Source organism: Maylandia zebra, linkage group LG7, assembly GCF_041146795.1.
Source record: "Maylandia zebra isolate NMK-2024a linkage group LG7, Mzebra_GT3a, whole genome shotgun sequence".
NCBI lineage: Eukaryota > Metazoa > Chordata > Actinopteri > Cichliformes > Cichlidae > Maylandia > Maylandia zebra.
Window position 1 is genome coordinate 61,090,096 of NC_135173.1, and position 22,448 is coordinate 61,112,543.

Genomic DNA, 22,448 nt, shown 5'->3' on the forward strand with positions numbered 1-22,448 from the left:
CCTCGCAGGTATAATATTATATAGCACTAGATAGTGTAGAGGGAAGACTCAAACACGCAGCTAAGAGGCCAAATAGACGGCATAAGACCGCACAGCCATCTCTGTGTTCTGGGTTTAACTCATGACTGTGTCAGCTTATAAAGCATCTGCCTCCTTATGCTTTTGTTAGTTGTTATATATGTAGCCATTCTGTGGTTGCACCATGTATGTTTAAGAATAGTGCTAAAGGGATGTGTTAAATGTAGCAAGAATTGTCCATAAATGGTCCATAAATGTTGGGAATGAGATCAGGTTTCTTGATATGAATCAAAGCAGCAGGCTAAAGACAACTTACCACAATGCTGTTCACTGAACAGTATCGACGTGTTTCTTTCAGTTCACTCAGCACCTCCATACAAACTTTTTTTCTATTATAAAGCTTGAATTCAAAAACAGGAAAATTAGTTTGTTTTTGTGTAAATACAGAACTGGTTTATTCACATGAAATACCCCTGAATATAATGGTAAACAGAGAGTTTATATAAAAGGCACATTTGCAATGATTAAAATTACAGCTAACTGTCCATGCTATGATGGACCGCTGTTTTTTGCAAGCACACCAGTGTATTTTACAAATCATTGCAATCCTCAGTGTCCTGCACTGTTTATTACAAAAAATATCAAACAGTACTGAATACAAACTAAAATATGTAATGTCCATAAAAAATATGCATTACTGTAAGTGAACCACAGTTTATATCACAGAGACTTTTTGTTTTGTTTACCTTTGTTTATGTTTTTAAAAATTTCACTCAGTGGTTTTCTGAGGAATCAGCAGACAACCTTAACACTGAAAAGAGCAGATGTGAGGCATGTGTCTGTCTTGTCTACAGAACCTTAAGTAGCACCTTAAAAATTTAAGATTAACCACAAAGCTTCATTTATTCTGGATACTATTTAGTTTAGTTATAAAAAAATAAAATGGATAAACTGGATTTGCAACACAGGCTGTCAGTGCCACACAATGCAAAAGCAAACCAATCGTTTCTCACATCAGGCCAGCGCCAGAACAACAGTTTACCTCTGCTGAAGCTGAATAAAAGGCTAGAAATTGCTTTTGTGAACAATTACATTATTATAGTAATGCATCATTTCCTGGCTGGTCCTGATTTTTCTTTTAAAGAAATGACTTGCAGATCGTTTTCCGAGGGGCTAAATGGCCCGTGGATGAGGTCAAAGGAGAGTGAAGCAGTAAAACCACTAACCCAGTTTCACAGGGCCAGCCACACACATGTATGTACAAAGCCAATTCCAAAAGGTAAGTATATTGTGTTAAATCTAAATAAAACAGAAAATAATGATTTATACATCTTACAAACCCATATTTTTATTTGCAATACAATATAGGACATATCAGCCCTTTAAACTCAGAAAATGTACCTCTGTAAGAAGGTTGGCTCATTTTGAGTTTGATGCCAAAAACATGTCTCAAAAGGGTGGGACAGGCAACAAAACGCTGGAAAAGTAAGTGGTTTAAAAAAAAAATAGCTGGGTTAATTGGCAACAGGTTAGAAACATGACTGAGTGTAAAAGAAGCATCTTGGAGCTGCAAGTAAACATGGTCAGAGGTTCGTCTATCTACAAAAAAAAAGTCTTCAAGTTGTGGAACAATTTCAGAATAGATATTGTCAGTGAAAAACTTTGAATATCTCATCATTTTCAGTAAGTTAATTATCTGTTGTGCGAAGAAGGAATCATATGTGAACGTGACCCTAATGTACCAAAGCTAAGATAAAATGGACTGAGGTAAAGTGAAAAAATTCAGAACACTTTGAAATACGTTTTTGGAAACATGTCCTCTGAACTAAAGAGGAAGGAGGAATATCAAGCTTTTTATCAGCACTCAGTTGAAAGCCTGCATATCTGATGGTCTAGATATGTATCAGTGCCTATGAAATTGGCATCTTGCACAGCTGGAAATGCTTTATCAATCCTGAAAGACATATCAAGGTTTTAGAGTAACGTGTGCTCCACCAAGATTACGTGTTTTTCAGGGAAGGCCTTGCATGTTTCAGTAAGAAAATGCTGAACCACATACAGTACCTGTTTCAGCAGCATCGTGGTAGAAGAGTGCAGATGTTGAACTGACATGCCTGCAGTCCAGGCTTTTCACCAACTGAGAACATTGGGAGCATCATGAAGTATATGGCAAAGAAGACCCAGGACTGCTGAGCAGCTATAATCCTCCATGAGACAAGAACGGGACCACGTTCCGCTCTCCTCAGCTCCCACACAATTACAGAATGTAGTGAAAAGAGGAAGGGACACTACACAGATGTAATTATGCCCCTAAGTTTTCTGAGATGTGTTGCTCCCATTAAAAATACCTATTTCTTAAAATGGTACATTTTCTCAGTTTAACCATGTTTTGTATCTTCTACTTTGAATAATTTCTGGGTTTATTTGCAAATGTATTTGATATTTGCAAATCATAATTCTCTGTTTTTATTTACATTTTTCACAGTGTCCACAGTTCTGTAAAACTGGATTTGTACATGTTTATATAGACAATGACAACACACATTTGGGGACAGCTGAGGGGGAATTTAGTTAAAGCAATTTTTCTCAGAACTAAACTGTGGTTGAAGTTACTACTTAGGAAAACCTTTTACATTTTTATTCATTTTTTATTCTACTCAGAGAAAATTTTCTTTTTAAAAAAAACATATCACAACTTGTAGCGGCCAGTCCTCTGTACAATCCATGCAGCATTTGGTGAGATACTTGAACCTGCCATCTGTAGAGCTATTCTATTAGCACAGCTATAACCACTTCTTATAACCACTTTTCCAATTAGTAGATTACCTGCTCTACCTCCCGAGATGTAGCCACCCCTAAACATACATGGTCAGATATACACATATATACCACATGACCAGAATACAGTGAATCTGACCTGGGACTCTTTGCTGCATGTCTTCCACCCTCTCTCTCTTTGCTTTCCTATCTGTCTCCACTGTTGCTATCAAATGGCAAAAATAAGGCTCTGCAAGCAGAGGAGTTGCTCCCTGCTGAACATTGGAGTAGAATTTAGGATTCAGGCACATCCACACTGACTTCCCTCTTCAAACCAGGAAGCTACATCTATCATTTTTAGATGCAATCTGTGGTTGTAAGCCAACAAACAATATAGTCGGTGGCTCCAGTAGGTGTGTATGGTTAATGAACAGCTAACACAACAGGAGAATACTCTTAAATATTTTTAAAGCGTGTAAATAACTCCGAATCCTTGAAAGTGAGTTTGAAAATTTCAATCAAATCAAAACTACACATTTTTTTTATTGTTGTTGTTTGTTTGTTTCTACCACTGACGCAACTCATCAATAATGCCAGACTAATGTAAGAAAGTGTTTGCCTTAATCCCTTAATTAAAACTATTCAAACACTCAAAAGAACAGTTTATGAGTGTGTGGGTTTTGAATACTCAGTGCATGAGTACTATGAGTTATCATTTTAAGCAGTTCCAGAAAGTTAATTCTGTTTATCTGGATGTAGAATTTTCAGTGGGAGTTTTGTTCATCTTCCAAGTGACTTCTTTCATCATTGATCAATAGCCATGATACCATTTACAAAGACGGGCCTGGGAAACAGAAGAACATAACATCAAGAAGGCCCTGAGTAAATGTGGTTATCTCAGCTGGACATTTGTCAAAGCTGGGAAGGTGCTTAAAGAAAGCTCCAGCCGATCCAGGAGAGAAGACAGACAACTGCTGCCTAAGCAAAAACCCTTAGTGAACCCTTATGTGTCACGAGTATCGGAACAGCTGAGATGCATTTTCCCAAAACATCATGCCAATTTGCATAATAATGACCATGAAACTGACCTCACAGCCCATTGTTAGCCACTTGTGCCAGTTTTAGTCATTATGCAAACGTACTGTTTATAAGGTTGGGGAAGCCTGCAGTCAGCTGAGCTGGGGGGATATAAGCTTGGATCTGAAGTTTTTATTGAACTGACACTAACAATTTTAACTAGCTTTCTCCAGATTGTATTCTGACACTGACAGAAACATTTCTGGCTCTGCAAAAGGCAAATAAAGACACTTCCTTTAGAGTCAAATTCATGAAATCTATCAGATTGAATATAGCCAAAACATCTTGAGTGTTTTGTATGGGAAATTTAACAGAAAAATTGATCTGTAAAAGTAATGCAGATGTAACTTATTTGGACAGAGAGGCAGAGCAGCCAAAGAAATCCATGCCGATGCTCCGGGGGTAGCCTTCCAGTACCTTCAGTTCCACAGGGTCAAACTTCCAGTAGTGCATTCCACTCAGGAAATTGGCATAGCCTGTCAAAGGGCAAAAGAATGCAACAGTGAACTCCAGACGTACATGTTAAAACTTTCTCTAGACGTATAAGTCACTAAGTCAGAGGCAGAGATTACACTCCTCACCATATCTGTCCAAAAAGGCTCCATCGATGTGGCTGGGCATTCCCCTCCACTCGTAAATGCAGCGAGGGTGTAAGTCATTAATTCGATTATCCTGAATATTGAAGGACCAGTAGTAACTCGACTTGAAGAAGTAGACTTTCTCAGTATGGTCCTCTTCCCACTTCAAAGCTGCTTCAATGTCTGTTACAGGAAGACCCAGCCGTCTCACTGAATCTGGCCCTGTTATCTTCCTTTCAGCATCAAAAACCCAGTAGCTGTCACCTGATAAGTAATAATTAAAATTAATTAATATAATTAATTAATTTGTTGCATTAATTACAATTAATAAGTCACCAGGATGTTGTTTCTAGAAATCATCCCAGCTGAATACATGTAAAGCACATCCTTGTGAAAAAGAACAACCATGTAACAACAACATTCAAGGCTACATATTTCTACCATAAACTCGTGTGTCACTGTGAAGATTATTATTTTATTTAACCTTTTTCCTCATGTTCCCACGTTTCCCCAGATTTACCTCATTTCCTCTCTTCACTTTCTCATCACTGATTGGCTCCCGAGTTTCTTTCTCCCTTAACTGAACTCACCAGACACACATTTTATAAAGACTTCACTCCCTTTCACTCACTATTTTAACTTCCACGTGGCAGTTAAGAATTTTACAGTCCATCTCTATCTTCCTTTAAGGTAAACTACATTGGCAAAGTCATTGATAGCTGTTTTCTTTACATTCTGACTGCCTAACAACTTTAACTTTCAGCTTCCTAATTAGCAATCCCTACATATCATTAAAGTTATCAAAATCACTTTTGCTTGACTAGTTTTGAGGAACAAAGGATATTTTGTGGAAAATACTTGTTTAATGTGTCCCCCAGAAAAAAACTGTCTAGTTCGCGTCTGTACCTTGGAAGAACCAGATGTTGCCAGACTTGTCTTCAAACGCAGCATCAATGTGTTCTGGAATTCCTTTCCAGTGGCGTGATGATAAAGCTGGATAGCCAGCTTGTAGCTGCCCATCACGTATTCGCCAAATATATTGAGACTTAAAGAAGAAGAGCTCTCCCCTGATCATGGATACAGCATCAAAGTTTGTTTTGCAAGCATTTGGCTGGAACACAGCAACAAACTTAGTCTGAATATTTTTGTCTATTAACTATCATGCAAAGCAGCAAAATACAGAATGGCTTATATTTTTCTAAGTAAATACATGTATTTTCAAGGGCCTCACCAGTTCAGTCTCAATCTCATTGGTCTCTGTCATCACAGGTGGCGCATGCCGAGGGGATCCGTACAGATACTGAATGCCCCTTTTGTCATCCTCACTCAGCTGCAGAGGGTAAGCGTCACTATAGAATGGGCACATCACAGCATCGGGCTCAAGGGAGTGCTGCAGGCCCAAAACGTGGCCAAACTCATGAGCTGCCACTTGGAGGAGGTCTGTGCCTAAAAAAGCAAACAGAGGAGGGCAGTCAAACTGAGAGTAGTTATTTTTGGTTCCAATCAGCTCAAAGCTTTTCAAATGTACTTACCAGCATTATTGCCCACTGTCCAGTGCTCATCGTAGTCAAAGTGGACTTCTCCCTCTCTCTGTGTCTGGGGGAAATAGGCGTGAGCAAGGATTCCTCCTGGACCATCGAATGGTAAGTTGTCCCCATGCCAGTACCTACACAATTACTTCTTTTAGAGGACGAGGTAAACCTACCACATATCATTCTTTTGATGCTCTTTCTCTATGCTAAGCATGTTGCAAATTGAGTACAGTGCAACTCTTAATTCTAAGTATTAGTTCTAAATAATACACATCATTCAGTGACCCTTATACACATCTAATTGGCAGTGTTGTGCAGATACATAAATCAACAATCTTCCTGTGTGTGTGTGTGTGTGTGTGTGTGTGTGTGTGTGTGTGTGTGTGTGTGTGTGTGTGTGTGTGTGTGTGTGTGTGCATTCTACTATACTTGTGAGAACCAACAGTCACTTGTGAGGACACACTCACCGGTCCTCACCAGTTTGAAGGCCTTTTTGAGGCTCAAAATGTGGTTTTAGTGTCAGGGTTACAATCAGGTTATGGTTAGGTTTAGGGTCAGGGTTAGGCATTCATTTTTAATGGTTAGGGTTCACCCAACTGCTGAACGGCAGTGCTCATCCACAAAAATATTTTGAAGCACAACATTTAATGCATTGCCAATCCCTGAAAAGGTTCATTTTGTTGTCATATGGTAATAATGAGAACTGCTTGTGTCCTAAATTAGTTTGCTTTTAGTGATATTTAGTAAATGCTAAATGGACTGGTTTCAGTTATTGAGTCATCATGTTCAGGACTGCGAGGCATGAAGACATGTGTAAGAACAAAATTAAATATTTATCTTACTTTTACAGTAGGACATGACTGGTATAATTAAATATGCCAAAAAAGTGAGTAGCTGTTAAAGGGAATGTCTTCTTGTAGAATTATACTTGGATTGCATTATTTAGCTAGAAGAAATGATACAATGGTCAAACGACTCTTTATGTGGACTTGTTGACTAGTTGAAATTTCAGTGGACCAACGTTTCTGTAAGAAAACTATGTAGGACATGCTTTGACATTAAAGTATGTCAATAAGCTACATATTAGGCACATGATGCAATTCTACGCTGCACCCAGTAAACTAGTGGCTAGCCTATTTTAATGTGTACAAAGTATGTTATACAAAAATGGTCGCGTGATAGATTTTAACTGAGTACATAATATTAAACACAATATAGCAGTAGTTCTAAAAATGACTCATGAAAGTAACATGTACACAAGTTAGAACTTGAATTGCTGACAAAGTGAAGTGTGGCAGGACGCTGAAAAAGAAGAGAGCTGTTATGACATTGTAAGTATCATGAATCTGATGCCAAATGACTCTTCTGATTTGATACAATATGTAGCCAGAGGCATGCTATTAAAAATCCCACCAAACAAGTCCTATGTTGCATTTGTTCCATAATCCTCTCTCAGTCTTGGCTGGGAGACATCTGGTTTAGTGTTTCCTGGTTTACTATGACAGCAGGAGTCATGCCTAAGATTTGTGCCTGGGTCTTTAAAAAAAAGTTGATTCTGTTCATCTGGGCGTAGCGTTTTTGGTTGGAGAAATGTTTCATCCCTCATCCAAGTGACATCTAGTCTCAGCTGACTGCAGGTTTCCCCAACCTTTTAAACTGTACATTTAAATAATGACTGAAACCAGCACCACTGGCAAACACTGGACTATGATCCAGAAACTGACCTCACAGCCCATTGTTCACCATTGGTGCTAGTGCCAGAGAGTAAAAGGTCTTTTATGTTTGAACTGATAAAGAGTGCTATAACAGACCTTATCCGTATTTGCTAATAGTAAATCATCTTTATTCCTAACTAAAGATATAATCCATATATAAGTTTGATTAATGAAAACTATTCTAATGTCCAGATTGTGTCTGCACAGACATGATCCAGGTTTGACCTTGGCAGCTTAGTGTCTGTGTGTGTTTGGAAAATGCCTAAGATTTATGTGTGTCTGGAAAAACGTGAAAGATAAGAAATGTGCTGCCAACCCATAATAATACATGATTCTGAATAAGATAAAGTAAGAGAAATGTAATTGAAGAGAAATACCATAACTTAAATAAGGCATGAAATGAAGCATATTCATGTGTGACTGAACATTCATATGTGCTGGAATTATTGACAAATTAAGTACTGCATAGAAAAGAAAAATAATGAAGTGATTTTTAAAGTTGCTTTAAATAATATATCTGGAAAAGTCAGAGAGAGGGGTGAGGTGAAAAAGTGATACAGGGTTCTTCCCTTTGTCTTCTGCATGATGAGCAGTTCAGAAGATCGGACCTAAGATGTTGAAGATTCCAGCAGAGACCCCAGAGGGATCGACTGCTGGACTGTGAACCTGCAAACTGTTTTTGTATTTATTTTGGCTTTTTCTCTGCTCCTTTTTACCATGTTAGAATATTAATTCAAAAGGATTTGGATTTAACTTGTTTCCCGTTGATGTGTCTCCTAATGGGTCATACCTACATGGAAGAGATAAGGGCATCAGTGCTCAAGGCACGCTCATTCCCCCTAACCTCCTCCCTCACAAGGATTAAAACAAGGTCAGCATTAGCTCAGAGTTGGTTAATTAGAAAAGTATAATTCTGCCAATTTCAATATTATTTCGTGATTGTTATTAATTGATGCTTTGCTCTTGATAAATTGCTTTAATAAAATGTCCTGCAATTAAAATCCAAATTATAGACATTCCCATTTTAACCCTTTGTGAATGTGATGGCATCAGCCACACATGGGTAAATCAGTCCATTTGTTCACTTTATTAGTTTGTTTTGCAGTTTTCTTCATTAATATAATTCATTAATCATTTTATTTAAACCTAACACTGATATTATGAGGCGCACACATAGTGGCATTGTGGGGTTTTTCTAAAAATGTTTTGTTATATTAATTATGTTTCTTTCTTTGAGTTACCTGGGTTTGGGCGATGGCTGTTTCCTGTCTGGGCAAAAGGCGTGGCTGAGGACTCTGGGAACAAAATGCCTGCTCAGCAGGACCAACCATGGGCTTACCAGGAGCAGGGGTGTTTTAGGTTTACTTGGGTTATTCTGTGCTTAGTTAATATTAGTGTGTATTTTTGTTTTCCCCCTATTGTGTGTAAATGGTTTGGCCAAACCATTATAAAAGCTACCCTCTTTATAATTAGGCCAGTTTGTGAGTTAAACAAACAAAGTGAGATACAACTTAAGTTTCTGGAAATTACTTTTTGTAGATTTATATTTAGTTGACCTCTTTTATGGGCCTGCTAATTATGTTTTTGAATTTTGTCATTTTTGAAATTTTTGAGGGATAAAATAAAGAAAACCCTCTTGCTAAGCCTCTGCCTGAACATGTCAGCATTTGTTTAGGAAGTATGATTTTAAAAAATCTTAAGGCAAATGAACTTTTGGTAAAAACATAGGTTACTTAGTTTCTTGCTTTTTGTTGAATTGTACCAGCTAGCTTCTTACCTTGCAGTTGCTCTGGAGGTGTGCCTGTGTCTACTGTCTGCTTAGACTAGCATGTGTGCTCACCGCTCCACACCACAGCTACATCTGGGCAGGCCAGAGTTTAAGTGATTTGATATCTAAATAGTGATGCACTAGTTTTGTTGTTTATCGCAATTCTGAAACTGCTTAATGCTGATTACGATTTGGGGGTTTTAAAGGACTAGAACATGAAGAAAAGTGCAAACACATCATGTGTGATTACTGTACACATTGTTAATGGTCAAGATTTCATCTATACAAATATTTAAATCTGAATACTTGGAGCTGCTTCATTCGACACACATGCTTAAGATGGCTCATCTAGAATTTGGCCAAGAAACAACAAATCACAGAGTTCCTTTATCACAGCTTTATTTCTGCTGTATCTCGTCTTCCATCTTCACATTATTGACAGTATATATCAAAAAAATCTGAAGCTGAGCTTGAACAGGATAATCGTACCTAATCACACAAGCCATTACATCAGGGAAAAGTTAGAAAAGTTGAAGTTGAGGTTCATGAAATGCCCTAGTCAAAGCTCAGATTTGAAACTCACTGAAAATTTGCAAGTGGATTTGAAATAGGTAAAGCATGCAAGAAAGCATTTAGTATCTTGCAACTGGGGGGATCTGGAATGGTTTCGAGGATTGCTCTGTATTTTTTATTCCTGTCAATATTTTTGTTGAATAAATGAGTGAAAAAGCAAACTGTCCTCGGGTTGTTGTCTTAGGTAAATCAATGTCTCAGTTTAGCTGAATTTTTATTCTTAAATGCCAGTGTTGTGTTGCTCACTGGTGGACATTTCTCACCTGTTGAAATCAATGATGATGTCAGCATTCTCACTGGTTACTTCACTGAACCTGAGAGGAGTAACAGCACCCCACACACCAAACGCCTTCTGGAAAACACTCCGCACTTTGTCCTCACTCATCTGCCAGGGAAAACGTATGATCCTGGTTGGCACAAACACATTAATATCATGTTTTATCAAGCTTTAACATAAATTTAATATATATGTGCATGTGGTATGCTAGACTTCTTAAACTCTTGGAAAGAAACTGGTCCAAATCCATGTGGATCAATAGTATTAATCAGCATCGCTGCCTTTGGCTCGTCTCTGTCTATTTTTGATTTGCATATGATTGCTGGTGTTCTGTCCCTGGTAGGCCTAAGTGGATTCCCTTAGGAGTCTGTTGGGTTTTTATTTATTTATTTATTTTTAATTGTGGTGTCCAAAGTGGTTAAAGCAGTGGTCTTGGGAATACATTCAAGGCCATTTTGGTTGCTTTTTCCAGGCTTATGAGTTTCAGTGCTTAACTAGCACCTGAAGACTAGGGAGGAGCTTCTTTTGATTCTGGTTAGGCAGTGAGAAGGATCGGCTGTGGTGAATTCTGTTGCTAAGCTTCTGCTTTTGGTCCTTCTGTGTCAGTTTTGTGTATTTGGGCAATAGAGTAGAGCTTTGTTTCTGTTAGCAATACCAATTAAAGGCATGCATGTTTTTCTGGGGAATAACTTGGTAGTTAGTCCACCACCCCCAACTTTGATGACTTGTACGTCAAGTTCAAGTTCCTTTTATTAGTACCCTTGTTCTTTATTTTGCAATTATGAAGTGGTACCCTGCTCAAACACAGGCACTAGTAAATCTGTACAAGCACCACACTTCTTTAAGACTACAAAGAGCTGCCATAAATAGGTAAATTCAGGTTTAAACAAAAAATTGAATAGCTTAAGAAACTGTATCTTATATAAAAAGACCTACCTTCTCTTCAGTTGTCTTCTTTTACCAGTCCCTACATTAAGAGTCCCTACTCTCACCTCCACACTCCATTCCTGCCTTTCTTTCTCTTGTGCTGCCTCATAACATGCCTTCTTCCTTTCCTCTATGTTTGTCTTTGGCCACCAGCACCTTGTTGGCCACCAGCACCTTGTTGGCCACCAGCACTTGGGAGTGATATTAAGAGTGAACTGGTTTGTGGCCCATTTTTCAAACAGTAAATTTGAAAATTCATCAATAAAATACATTTCTTAGCAATAAAAATATTATTCTGATTAAAGAGCTTGTGATTATTCGTGGATAAACCATTATAGGTGCTTTGTCGTTGATGTAAATATGTAAAAATTGTGTGTGTTTCTGTTCTTTGTCTTGTGTACTGTTTGTTGTATATGTGTCTTTCTTGCTGCTGTTACACCCAAATTTCACCTTGTGGAACAATTATAGGATTATTCTATTCTATTCTATAGAAACATAACAAGTTATTATGGTAATTGCCAATACTGTACATTTAGGGCAGTTATGGCATAAACCTCATACTGGTTGGTGATGTAATAAATTTGCTAAGCTTAACGTTCCAGTGCTTCCACCATTTATAAGATAGCTGCCAGTTCTTTTGACAAATGAAAACTAAAAACAAAGTCTTAATGTGAAACTAAACAAACATATTTGTTTCATTAGATCCCCATACTAAACTAAAACCATCAGCTTTGCGTTCCACTCCTGCAAATTATGGTCATATAGGCAGCCATGTAACTCATCAGCAAAACAAACAAACAAGTCACTGTATTTAGAGACTTTTTAGTGTTTCTTACTTGTAAGTTAAGTCTGTCTTCTCCCATCGCCTGCCATAGAGCGCAAATCGCTTCCTGCGCTGCTGTCTACTCAGGGTGTCCCTCCTCTTTTTCACATTGTTGTATGTCGTGCTGAGCTGCGTTAAGGTAGGATAATCTGGGACTCCACAGCGAGGACGATTCCACAAATCTGTGTCATTTGGGGACTTGAAATCGTACTCTTCATTTAGTGTGTCCTGTTCATGACTTGGCCTCTTCTTCAGACCGGCATGACTGTTGCTCCATCTCTGGGAGAAAGAAAACAGAGTCAGAGTACTTTTTAGTTTTAATAGATACATAAAGATGTAATGTTGGCTATGTACCATTTCTGCCACCTTTCTACTGGTAAATTCCAGATTATCCTTGGCTTTTGACTTCATACACACTTCTTTGAAAGTAAATCATCACAAAATACTGATGCTGATGACATAACGTTCATAACGTTCACACCCTCCTGGAGAATTCAAAGTACCTTCTTTATACAAAATGCCTCATTTTGTGATGGGTGCATTCACCCATTATACAAGCACGTCTTTCTATGCTTAAGTGCTTCCTGTCTAACATTCACACATATTCATACTCCAGTAGATGCATCAGAGTGCAATTTGGAGTTAGTGTCTCAATGCATGCTCAAACATCCAGGTAAGTAAATCCCAAAAGGTTGATTGATCAACAACCACTGATCAAAGCCATAGACCATTGATCACTGATCAAAGACTATTGATAAATGGCTATGAGTACCATTCACAGAGAGTTGAGGAATGGCTGCAAATACAGCATTTTAAGATGGAAAAAATCAAATCTCATGATGTACCACAATTCACGGATCGCATTAACTCGGTGGACCAACAGATCAAATTCACCAGGGGAGATATGAAAAGTGGCAGGTTAGCCTTCTTAGACTGTGAGATTTCCATCAGTAATGAGGGACAGTTAAAAGTTCATGTGTACCGGAAACCTACGCATACGAATCAGTATTTATGGTCTAACTCTCATCCACTGGAGCACAAACTGGGTGTCCTCAGGACGCTACAACACAAAGCGAACACCATCCCCAGACACAGCAGCCAGGGAAGCAGAAGAACATCACATCCAGAAGGCCCTGAGTAAATGTGGTTATCCCAGCTGGGCATTTGTCAAAACTGGTAAGGCATCTAAAGAAAGCTCCAGCCGATCCAGGAGAGAAGGACAACTGCTGCCTAAGTGAAAACCCTTAGTGATCCCTTATGTGTCAGGAGTATCGGAACAGTTGTTACAGTTGAACAGTCTAAACACCGGGTCTCTGTGGCTTTTAAACCTCAAAACATGCTGCACCAAAAATTGGTCCACCCCCTAGGATCGAGTCCCCTGACACAAACAGAGTAACATAGTGTACGCTGTTAAGTGCCAGGAGGATTGCCATGATTTTTACATCAGTAAACCAAACAACCTCTGGCGAAGCTGATGGCACAACACAGAAGAGCTAACTCGTCAAGCCAGGACTCCGCAGTCTATTTACACCTACAGGCCAGTGGACACTTTCAATGATGAGGATGTAACATCCTGGACAGGGAGGAACGCTGGTTTGAGCGCAGAGTCAAGGAGGCCATTTACGTGAAAAGGGAAATACCATCTCTGAATCGAGGAGGGGGCCTAAGGGTCCATCTTTCACCATCTTAGGCTACGTCCACACTAATGCATTTTCGTTTGAAAACGCATCATTTTCTCTCCGTTTTGGCCTCCCGTCTACACTGAGACAGCGTTTTCCCCGAAGAAAAACACAGCGTTTTGAAAACGCTCTTGAAAACAAATACATTTGAAGACGGTGCTTTCGCGTCGCAGTGTGGACAGCGAAAACGGAGACTTCTGAAAACGATGATGCATTTTAGTCATGTGACCAATTAAACAAAGATAGCTGAGGACATTATACAGCAGTTGTTTTGTTTGCTCTCAATTTTGACAGCACTATTAAAGATTAATATCAGTTTGTACATGTTTCAGATAGCTTTTCTTGAAATTCTTTAATTCTCACTTTGTACTTTTGTGTTACTTGCAGCAACAACAACACCTCATTGTTAGTCCATTTTAAAAACTCGGTGCTTTTCCTCAACATTTTGCTGCGACATTTCAAAGAGCCGGAAAGTAAATAAACGGCAGACAGAAATGAGGCAGGCCGAATCTTCCTGCGCTTCAAGCATGCGCAGTACTGCAACGTAAACGTTTTCGGCCGTTTCAATGTGGATGCACAACTCTGTGAAAACGACTGAAAACGCTAGTGTGGACACGGAGCGTTTTGAGACGAAAACGCCCTTTTCAAATCTATTCGGGCTAGTGTGGACATAGCCTTAAAATGCTGTGATTGCAGCCAATTCCCCAACTCTCTGTGAATGGTACTCATAGCCATTGAGCCATTGATCAGTGATCAATGGTCTTTGGCTTTGATCAGTGGTTGTTGATCAATAGTCATGACAATTTGCATATTAATGATCAAGGAACTGACCTCACAGGCCATTGTTCATTCAGTGGGCTGGTTTCAGTCAACATGCAAATGTACTGTTTATAAGGTTGGGGAAACCTGCAGTCAGTTCAGACTGAAGAAGTCATTTGGATGAGTGACGAAACGTTTCTCAAACTGAAAACGTTACGTCCAGAATCAACCTTTTGGAATTTGTAGTTAGTATTTTTCTCAAGGATATTTGGAATGCAGACTGGAGCAGCCAGAGATCAAACCATCAGCCTTACGAGATGAACCTCCTGAGCTCCAGCCACCAAGGGCATCAGTGTATGAGCTTCAGCTCAGTTATCCATATGATGTTTGAAGTGTCATAAGTTGCTGCGCTGGGCGTCTGTCACACTCCTTCATTACATGCTGACGTCAGCTGCTGGCTCACTTGTGTTGGTTTTTGTTGTCTGATGTGAGGGATGTAAGTTGGCCCAGGCCAGCCTATGATTGTTGGTACAGTTCAGTTTCAGAGTTGCTGAGTGGCCTGTTTTTCACTGAGAAGACAGTTAGCTGTGCTAATATGCTGCCATGTGTAGTTTACGCTGCTGTGACAAGGAAAGAGATCTGTCAGCAAGACTCTTGACATAAAATGTAATAAATAAATGTGTAAAATTGCGAATAAGGCAGAAAATTGCTATTATTAATGAAAGGATGAAAGTCAAAGTAAGAGGCAATTCAGTTTTTCACGTGAAGTGTACTTTTGGTCTACTTTTGCTGCTGGTTCAGTAAATTTTGATCGGAGTGATGAAACCTGCAGTTTGAAATTCTGTGAGGTGTTTGCTTTCAGCACCAAAGGTATGTCCATGTATATCAGGTGAACGGTGGGAATCCACGCATTGTGTTTACATCTTGCGCTTACTTGCTTTTTAATCATTTGCCGTTTCAGCTGTTTAGTGGTTGTTGAAATTACTTTGTGAGCTTTTAGCTGAGATTCTGATGTTTCTGTGGATACCACACATGTCTATATTTAAAAACACATCTTACAGTACATCCCATTAAACCAGATGTTTAATGGGATGTACTGTACGCCTCCAGTACCGGGAGCATTGGGGTTCAACAGGTTAATTGTTTATTGCTTAATTACGTTGTGTGGCATGAATGGCCATAAGGGAGGTTTTTGTCAGTAGGAAAAGCTGCAAAACTTATGAAAATACAGTTAAAAGTCCAACATTTCAGCTTGTGCTTGTTTGCGGTGAGCAACAGATCAAACAAGTCAAGAATTATAAATTTCTTCAAGCACTGTAAAACTCATTTAGACGATCAGACACCCAATATCCCTGAAATGCAGCCAGATGCTGCTCGTTTTACGTTTTCACTTGTTTTTTCACTTCTTCTGACATGCTTGCATTTAAATCCGGCTCCTCGTCTCCCTGTGTAGGCCATGTCCCTCAACTGTGAAAGGGTGGAGTGCTCACTCCGGATCAGGGATGAGTGCCTGCCTCAAGTGGAGGAATTTATGTATTTCACAAGCAAGGTGAGAAGAGAGTGGGAGATTGGCAGGTGGATTATATCAATTGCAGATACTTAGAGAAGCTGTTACTATACCAGTCAATCTGTCCCCGCGCTCACCTATAGTCGTGAGCTGTGGGTAGTGACTGAAAGAATGAAACTGCAGATGCAAGCTGCATAAATGAGCCTTCTCTGAAGTTTGGCTGGCCTCTCTCTTAGTGACAGGGTGAGGACTTAAGTCAGAGAGCTACTGTTTCTCCACATAACAAGGAGCCAGTTGAAGTGGTTCGCGGATCTGACAAGGACGCCTCCTGGGTGAGGTGTTCCAGGATGTAATAGGATGCATTGGAGAGAAATACGTCTTAGCTGACTTGGGAATGGCTCAGTGCTACCCCGGAAGAGCTGGAGGACGTGGCTGGGGATGGGGAGGTATGGACTTCTCTGCTTAAGTTAGAAAATGGATGGAAAGATAGACTCACATACTTTCCCTGTCAATTCTGAAGCTACATTGATCTATATTGCTTTTTGGTACTCTAGCAGAGTCCAAGTATAAAAGTATGAATCTTGAATTGAACAGCAGTTCAGCTTTGTTCAGCAGTGCTGAACCACCGCCACTGATTTAGACCTTTACTTTACAAAAGACCTTGGTGTTTTTGGTTTTTGAGGCTCACTCACAGCAAGCAAAGCTGTTAATCATCAACATCAAATGTCAGGTCTTAATCCGTTTACTATACATTCAAAAACTTTGAAGCTTTAATTGTGCTATTTGATTTTAAACTTATAAAGGCCATTCAATAAAATAGAGACCATTTAATTCCACCTTACACTGGGTGGAGAGCACTTACTAACATGACGGAGGTTGACTGAACTTAATTCTTAAACTGACCCTTTGTCTTATAAATCAGAATGTCCCTATTTGCTTTGCACAACAAATAGCATTTGTGTTTGTCTTTGCTAACAGATTAATGGCTGCTAGGGCTTTCCTGCTATAGGTTCATACATCATAACTTTAATCTGACAGGCAATTTTTTACAGTAGTTCAATCCACTGAAACTGTGGGAAGTGGAACAACAGTTGAAGACTGCAATCATGTCTTCCATTACTAATATACTAAAATGTAACGTGATCAGTAACTGAAGATAAGGATTCACTACCCCTATTTGGAATTCAGTCATTTTTACCTCATGCCTTATTCGCACATCAGTCTATCGTTGTGTAGTGTTGTTGGCCACAGTTTTGTTTTTTTCCCAAAAGATGCCCTTTGACGAGAAAGCCTATTTTGTTCCATTCAATACCCAAGAAATTTCAGTTTTCACAAATTTCAGCAAATTAGAAAAATGCTTAGCTATGTGTCTACTAATAAAACCTCTGTAATTTTGTGAAAAACTGAAAAGTTTCTATTTTCTATTTTCTACTATAGAAATTTCAGTTTTTTACAACTACAAAAAACAAACAAACGGGACAATCTAAACAATGAGCAACCAAAACTTTTTCTGAAATTTTACACATTTATTTCTTACATTTAAGTCCAAAGAGTCATGGTCACAGTTTCTTTCCTTGTCACAGCAGCTTTTTCTTCATCATGTAGAAAAAAAGTTAAATATGTAACTTCTTTATACTGACAAAAAGGGGATTTTCACTGGTCCGGCCTGCTTAAAATGCTTTAAACTCTTAAAATGAGTTTGGCACCCCAGGCTTAACAGTTTGAACAATGCTGAAGCCAGAGCCATGCGTTCAATTTAGGATGAGTTGAGTGACAAAACTATAGTTTGTTCTGTAAGTATGTTGGCAATGAGTACAGGTTTGCTTAAAAGGCATAACACAGAGTCACATGCCACTAAAAGAAAGCATTGTGTATGCTTGGGAATCCTGCCGATGGGGCCAACATGTCCGCACAGGATAGTGTGATTCCTGCTTCCCAAATCAGTGTGCCTGAGATACAAGCCATGTGTACTGCTGGGAACATCTGCAGAAAGGAGCATTATAGTTTTATCTAATAGGTGGTTACACTGAGGACTCTTTGTGGACGATGTTCAAACATGCAACTACACGTATATGTGCAAGTATGAACCTGCACACAGAAAAAATGTGCACACACACAGATGAAAATGTGTTCATCAAAGCTACAAAAAGCTGCATCACACACAGTGAGCAGATGTCTGGAAATTCCCTCTTCAGTCATGACATCAGGTCACCTGCACTATAATACCGGGGGTGTTTTATGGGAGGTTGTTAAGGGTGGTAATATAAACATTAGCGAGAATTATCATTTTTACAGTGACACAAAAAACAAGCAGGACTTGATTCAACTCCCTTTTAAACACATGCTGTGAGATATCCCACAGATATCCCTTGGCAGATAAAAAGTAGCCAAACTTTAGATAAATGATGCACATAGTGGGAGAAATTTCTCCAGGGTAAATATTTAACTACAAAAAGTCCTGAATATCAGCAGGCTGTAAGTGTTTTGCACACAGAGAGCTGACTGTGCTAAGTGTGGGGAATGTTTGCAGGATGAAGGGTATTAGCATGAATAGAGATGAGAGGCTGCTTCTCCAAGGTAAACATCTATCAGTAAACCTTCAGTCAACAAGCCCCATCATACTCCAGATAACATCAGCTTTTCCATAGGAACCTTTGAAAACATTGCAGTTTCTGTGTGTTGTGGTTTCCAATATGAATGGTTAGTTTTCTCTGTCCTTTGTGTTTTTGAAGGTTTTCCCCTCTTCTGTTCTTTCTGTGTGCCTGCGTCTGCCTTTTTCTCAAATCCTTTTTAGGTTACTTCCTGTATTATTTTAAAACTATTTTGATTATTACATATTTCTGTCTGATTGACCTGATTGTTGCCTTATTACCCCTCTCTCCCCGGTGTCTATTTAGTGCATGTCTTTTCCCTCATTTTTTGATGCACTTCCCTCACATGCCTCCATCGTGCTTGTTTCTCCTGTGTGATCCGTGCTTTTTTGGATAGTTTTTTTTTTTATTGGACTTTCCTGGCTCACTACACAGGGCCTGTCATTAAACCAGTCATTTGTTGTTTTTATTTCCCCCCCCCCCCCCCCCCCCCCCCCCCCCCCCCCCCCATGTACTTGCAAATCTCTGTTGTCTGTATATTGGATGCTCTTGTAAAATAGACCTTAACAAACTTCAGCAGATTTTAACCTTTTGTCCTCATCCCACACTGTTTTAGATCACTCTTTTGGCCATGTGTGGACAGGGAAAAACTCAGACGTTTGGAAACAATCAAGCAGGCATACAGTTTGCTTTTTGATTAGATTTTATCGGTCCCAAACTCCTTTGTTCAGGGTGGAAATTTATGAGCGTATCACGCAGACCCTGCCGATTTCCTTTGATAAAAGTCCCCATCCATAATTGAGGATGTAGGGCAGAGTGATTTCATTTGAAAACAGTTTCCAGATAAAAGTGCATAAGTGTGATTATAGAAACAGTGTCTCCAGCAGTGAAAGTATTTGGGTCTGTGATTGGCTCAATACCAAAATAAAACTACTTCTCTATGTCTTGCATTCAAAATACCATTATAATATATTATCCAGATGATATATTATCATGAGTAGCAAAAATACTAGAAGTGTCTAAAATGAGAGGTACTGTAATACAATGAGCAACTTTTTTCAGTTCTTGAAGTTAGACTTAGTTTTAGCTACTTTATAAGCTCCATCCAGTGTATACCCAGCTCAGCAAAAGCTTTTCTTATTTTTTCCAAGAGTCCAAATTGATGTGTTCAAATGTCTTGTTTTGACTAACCAAAATAGCGCACCTCTCTCACCAAGGAAACAATTAACAAGTCCATTTTTAACAGTCAACAAATCAAATCATTTCGGTTCTGGTCGAGGTTACTTGAAAATCTCAAATAAATCTAGAGTACAGAGTAATGGAGGGAAAAAATTAATTTAATTCATAAGTTTAAAGCTAAATTTACATTTAAAACTATGTTTTCTTGTTTTCTTTTGTCCTTTCAGCTTCTAACATTCTAACATCTTCTGAACTTTTTGGTGAAAGACCTCTAAAACATGTCAAGAGGCCCAAACAAGACATGGCTTCAAAGGCCACAAGCCAAACAGCATGATTATCCCACTTAAACTGCCTCTTAAAATATGTGAGTGAAAACAACGTGATAGTACAGCCAACTTAAGATTATGCAGTGCATAAAATGGACAACAATATTGCTTGTTTTTATAGATGCACACTCTGGTCTGACGCGTCTGAACAAGCTAAGTTTCTGCAGTTAAAAACACAGAGATTTCCTGTGTGTTGCGTTTTACATCATTGTTAGAGGAGTATGAACCACAGAGCTGTCTTTGTCGTCTCCAGGTTTTCATATTGTGAAAAAGTACATGTTTGAAGGATTCAGATGACCTATTCTGCTCAACTTTTACCTCATTTTTATTCTCAGACATCATATACCGGTATACAAGGCATTTGTGTAGCTATTCTGTCTCAAACTTTTATTCTTTTATTTCACTTTAATCAGTTTTCTTCTGATTAGATGTTCCTCATAAACAGAAGATTTGAACATAATGTGGAGAGTTTGTCTTTCTGTCTAAACCTGAAGACATGTTCTTCAGTGTTGAAGCAGCTAAACACTTACTAACAGCAATGATTGCTGATGGTTGGTTGCTATTTTAATGTGGATTTTTAACAATTGTGTCAGTCTCCAAAAATACTTGCACTTAACTGTAACTGTATACATTTGAATGAAGACCTTTTTTCGTTAACCAGACTCAAACACATGTAAACTAATGTGTTTACATGATCATAACAAAGAATATTAGAGCATAAGATGTTACGTTGGATAGTCAGGGAACTACACAGAAACTGCAATTATAAGTATCACTAAAGTGGATTTTGGTATATTAATCTACTTTCATAAACTGTGACTAAAAAAAAACATCTTTAAAAAAACTTTTCATTATTTTTAAAGTTGAGCTTTTGCCTTGACTGTTATGAGCAACAGCACCTTTTCTGGGTAACAGGGTTTGTATAAAATGCTAGTATTTGACTTAATGGTTCTGCTGCTTAACCTGCAGATAAACAGATTAATTCATCATTGACAGTCCAGAAGGAAGCCTCCCACACAAAAGAATGCCAGGGACTGATTGTTTGTTAGTAACATGAATCTGTCACAAGCAGCAGGTCTGCTTCAGCTATTATGATTAGTCACTGGACTCAAGGAATAAATAGGAATGCCAGACAGCTGCACAGGGTCCTTTTTGCCAGGGTTCCTGTCTGTGGACACTTAAAGCTTACAAACAAGTCTTGGTGGTGTTACTCTGCTGCACACTGCCTGTTTACCTCGTGTTTCTGTCTTTAAGTAGTTATCTGCGGTTTTTCCCCTGAGTCAGCAAATAAGTAGCGTTTGCACCGGAGTTACCAGGTGCGTGCCTCTGCCTGCATAATCTGACTCTCACTCACCGGAAAGCAGCTCTGGCACCCTCCAGGGTACAGTACACAGTAACAACAATAAAACTTCTTCTTTTTTTTCTTTCTTTTTTTAATCCTTCACAAACAGGACCGACCGTGTTATTCCAAAACAGAAACACCACACTGGTAATCTGAAGATGCTATAACTATGAAAATCATAGTTTCCTGAGTCAGTTGTGACAGAAACTCATGATAGTTCACATCTCACAAATCTCAGCTGTTCAACCATCAACAGCTTTCAGTGAGAACATTTATGTCTTTAAGGGCAGCGCATGCAGAAACATTAAGGTATGCAGAACAACAAAGGAACTTACAGCAGCATCCCTAAAATGAGTGGATGCGACGACACATGCAGCACAGTTTTGAACACACACACACATTAGAAATATCAGGTAACTTTAACATGTTTAATTCATTTATTCATGTCAACTTCTGTATTACTGGATGTTTCTTCACCATTGCATATGTGAACACTTTCCCATTCATAAGGATCTCTGAAAAGTGCATTTACGCTTTGACTCACCTGCAGCTGCTTGGCGGTCCTGTGGTCGTGTACCGGCAGAGAACAGACGCAGAGGAAAAGGTACAAAGGCAGGATGCTGCCGTAAAACACGGCACCTCGCAGCATCTTTTCAACGCTGTGACGGCGACCGTGCAACAGAGCGGACGCAGGAACTGCGTGGATGGAGTGAATGAATGTCGGCCCCGGTGTCTTTGTCCTACTCAGGTAACAGGTTTACTACACACGTGATTTAACCCCTTACACTCCCAGCGGTGCAACTCGTGGGTTTCGCAAACTGCTGTAGTCTGTAAATCAAAGCGAGTATAAGGACCACTGGGAGGTCTTTTGGATTCTTTTTTCCGGAATTCTAAGAAAAAAATCTGCATTTGGGTTTGTTTGTTTTCTGAATTCTGGAAGAAAAACAAAATCCAAAAAACGCTCATTTGTTCCTCTCTCCGGTCGCCCCAGTCCTCTTCCGTAGCACTCAGACTGTAGAT

General features: G+C 39.1%; 1 protein-coding gene across 1 annotated transcript; it reads right to left on the reverse strand.

Moving 5' to 3' along the window:
- Positions 1-444: 444 nt before the first annotated feature.
- LOC101475345 (stromelysin-3) lies at positions 445-22,179 on the reverse strand. The gene is made up of 8 exons (XM_004575044.2): positions 21,973-22,179; positions 12,059-12,324; positions 10,282-10,425; positions 5,963-6,096; positions 5,662-5,876; positions 5,337-5,541; positions 4,434-4,694; positions 445-4,328 (listed from the first exon to the last, which is right to left on the reverse strand). The coding sequence occupies exons 1-8, from the start codon at positions 22,075-22,077 to the stop codon at positions 4,201-4,203; spliced, it is 1,458 nt and encodes a 485-aa protein (XP_004575101.1). The 5' UTR covers positions 22,078-22,179; the 3' UTR covers positions 445-4,200.
- Between the last annotated feature and the right edge of the window lie 269 nt (positions 22,180-22,448).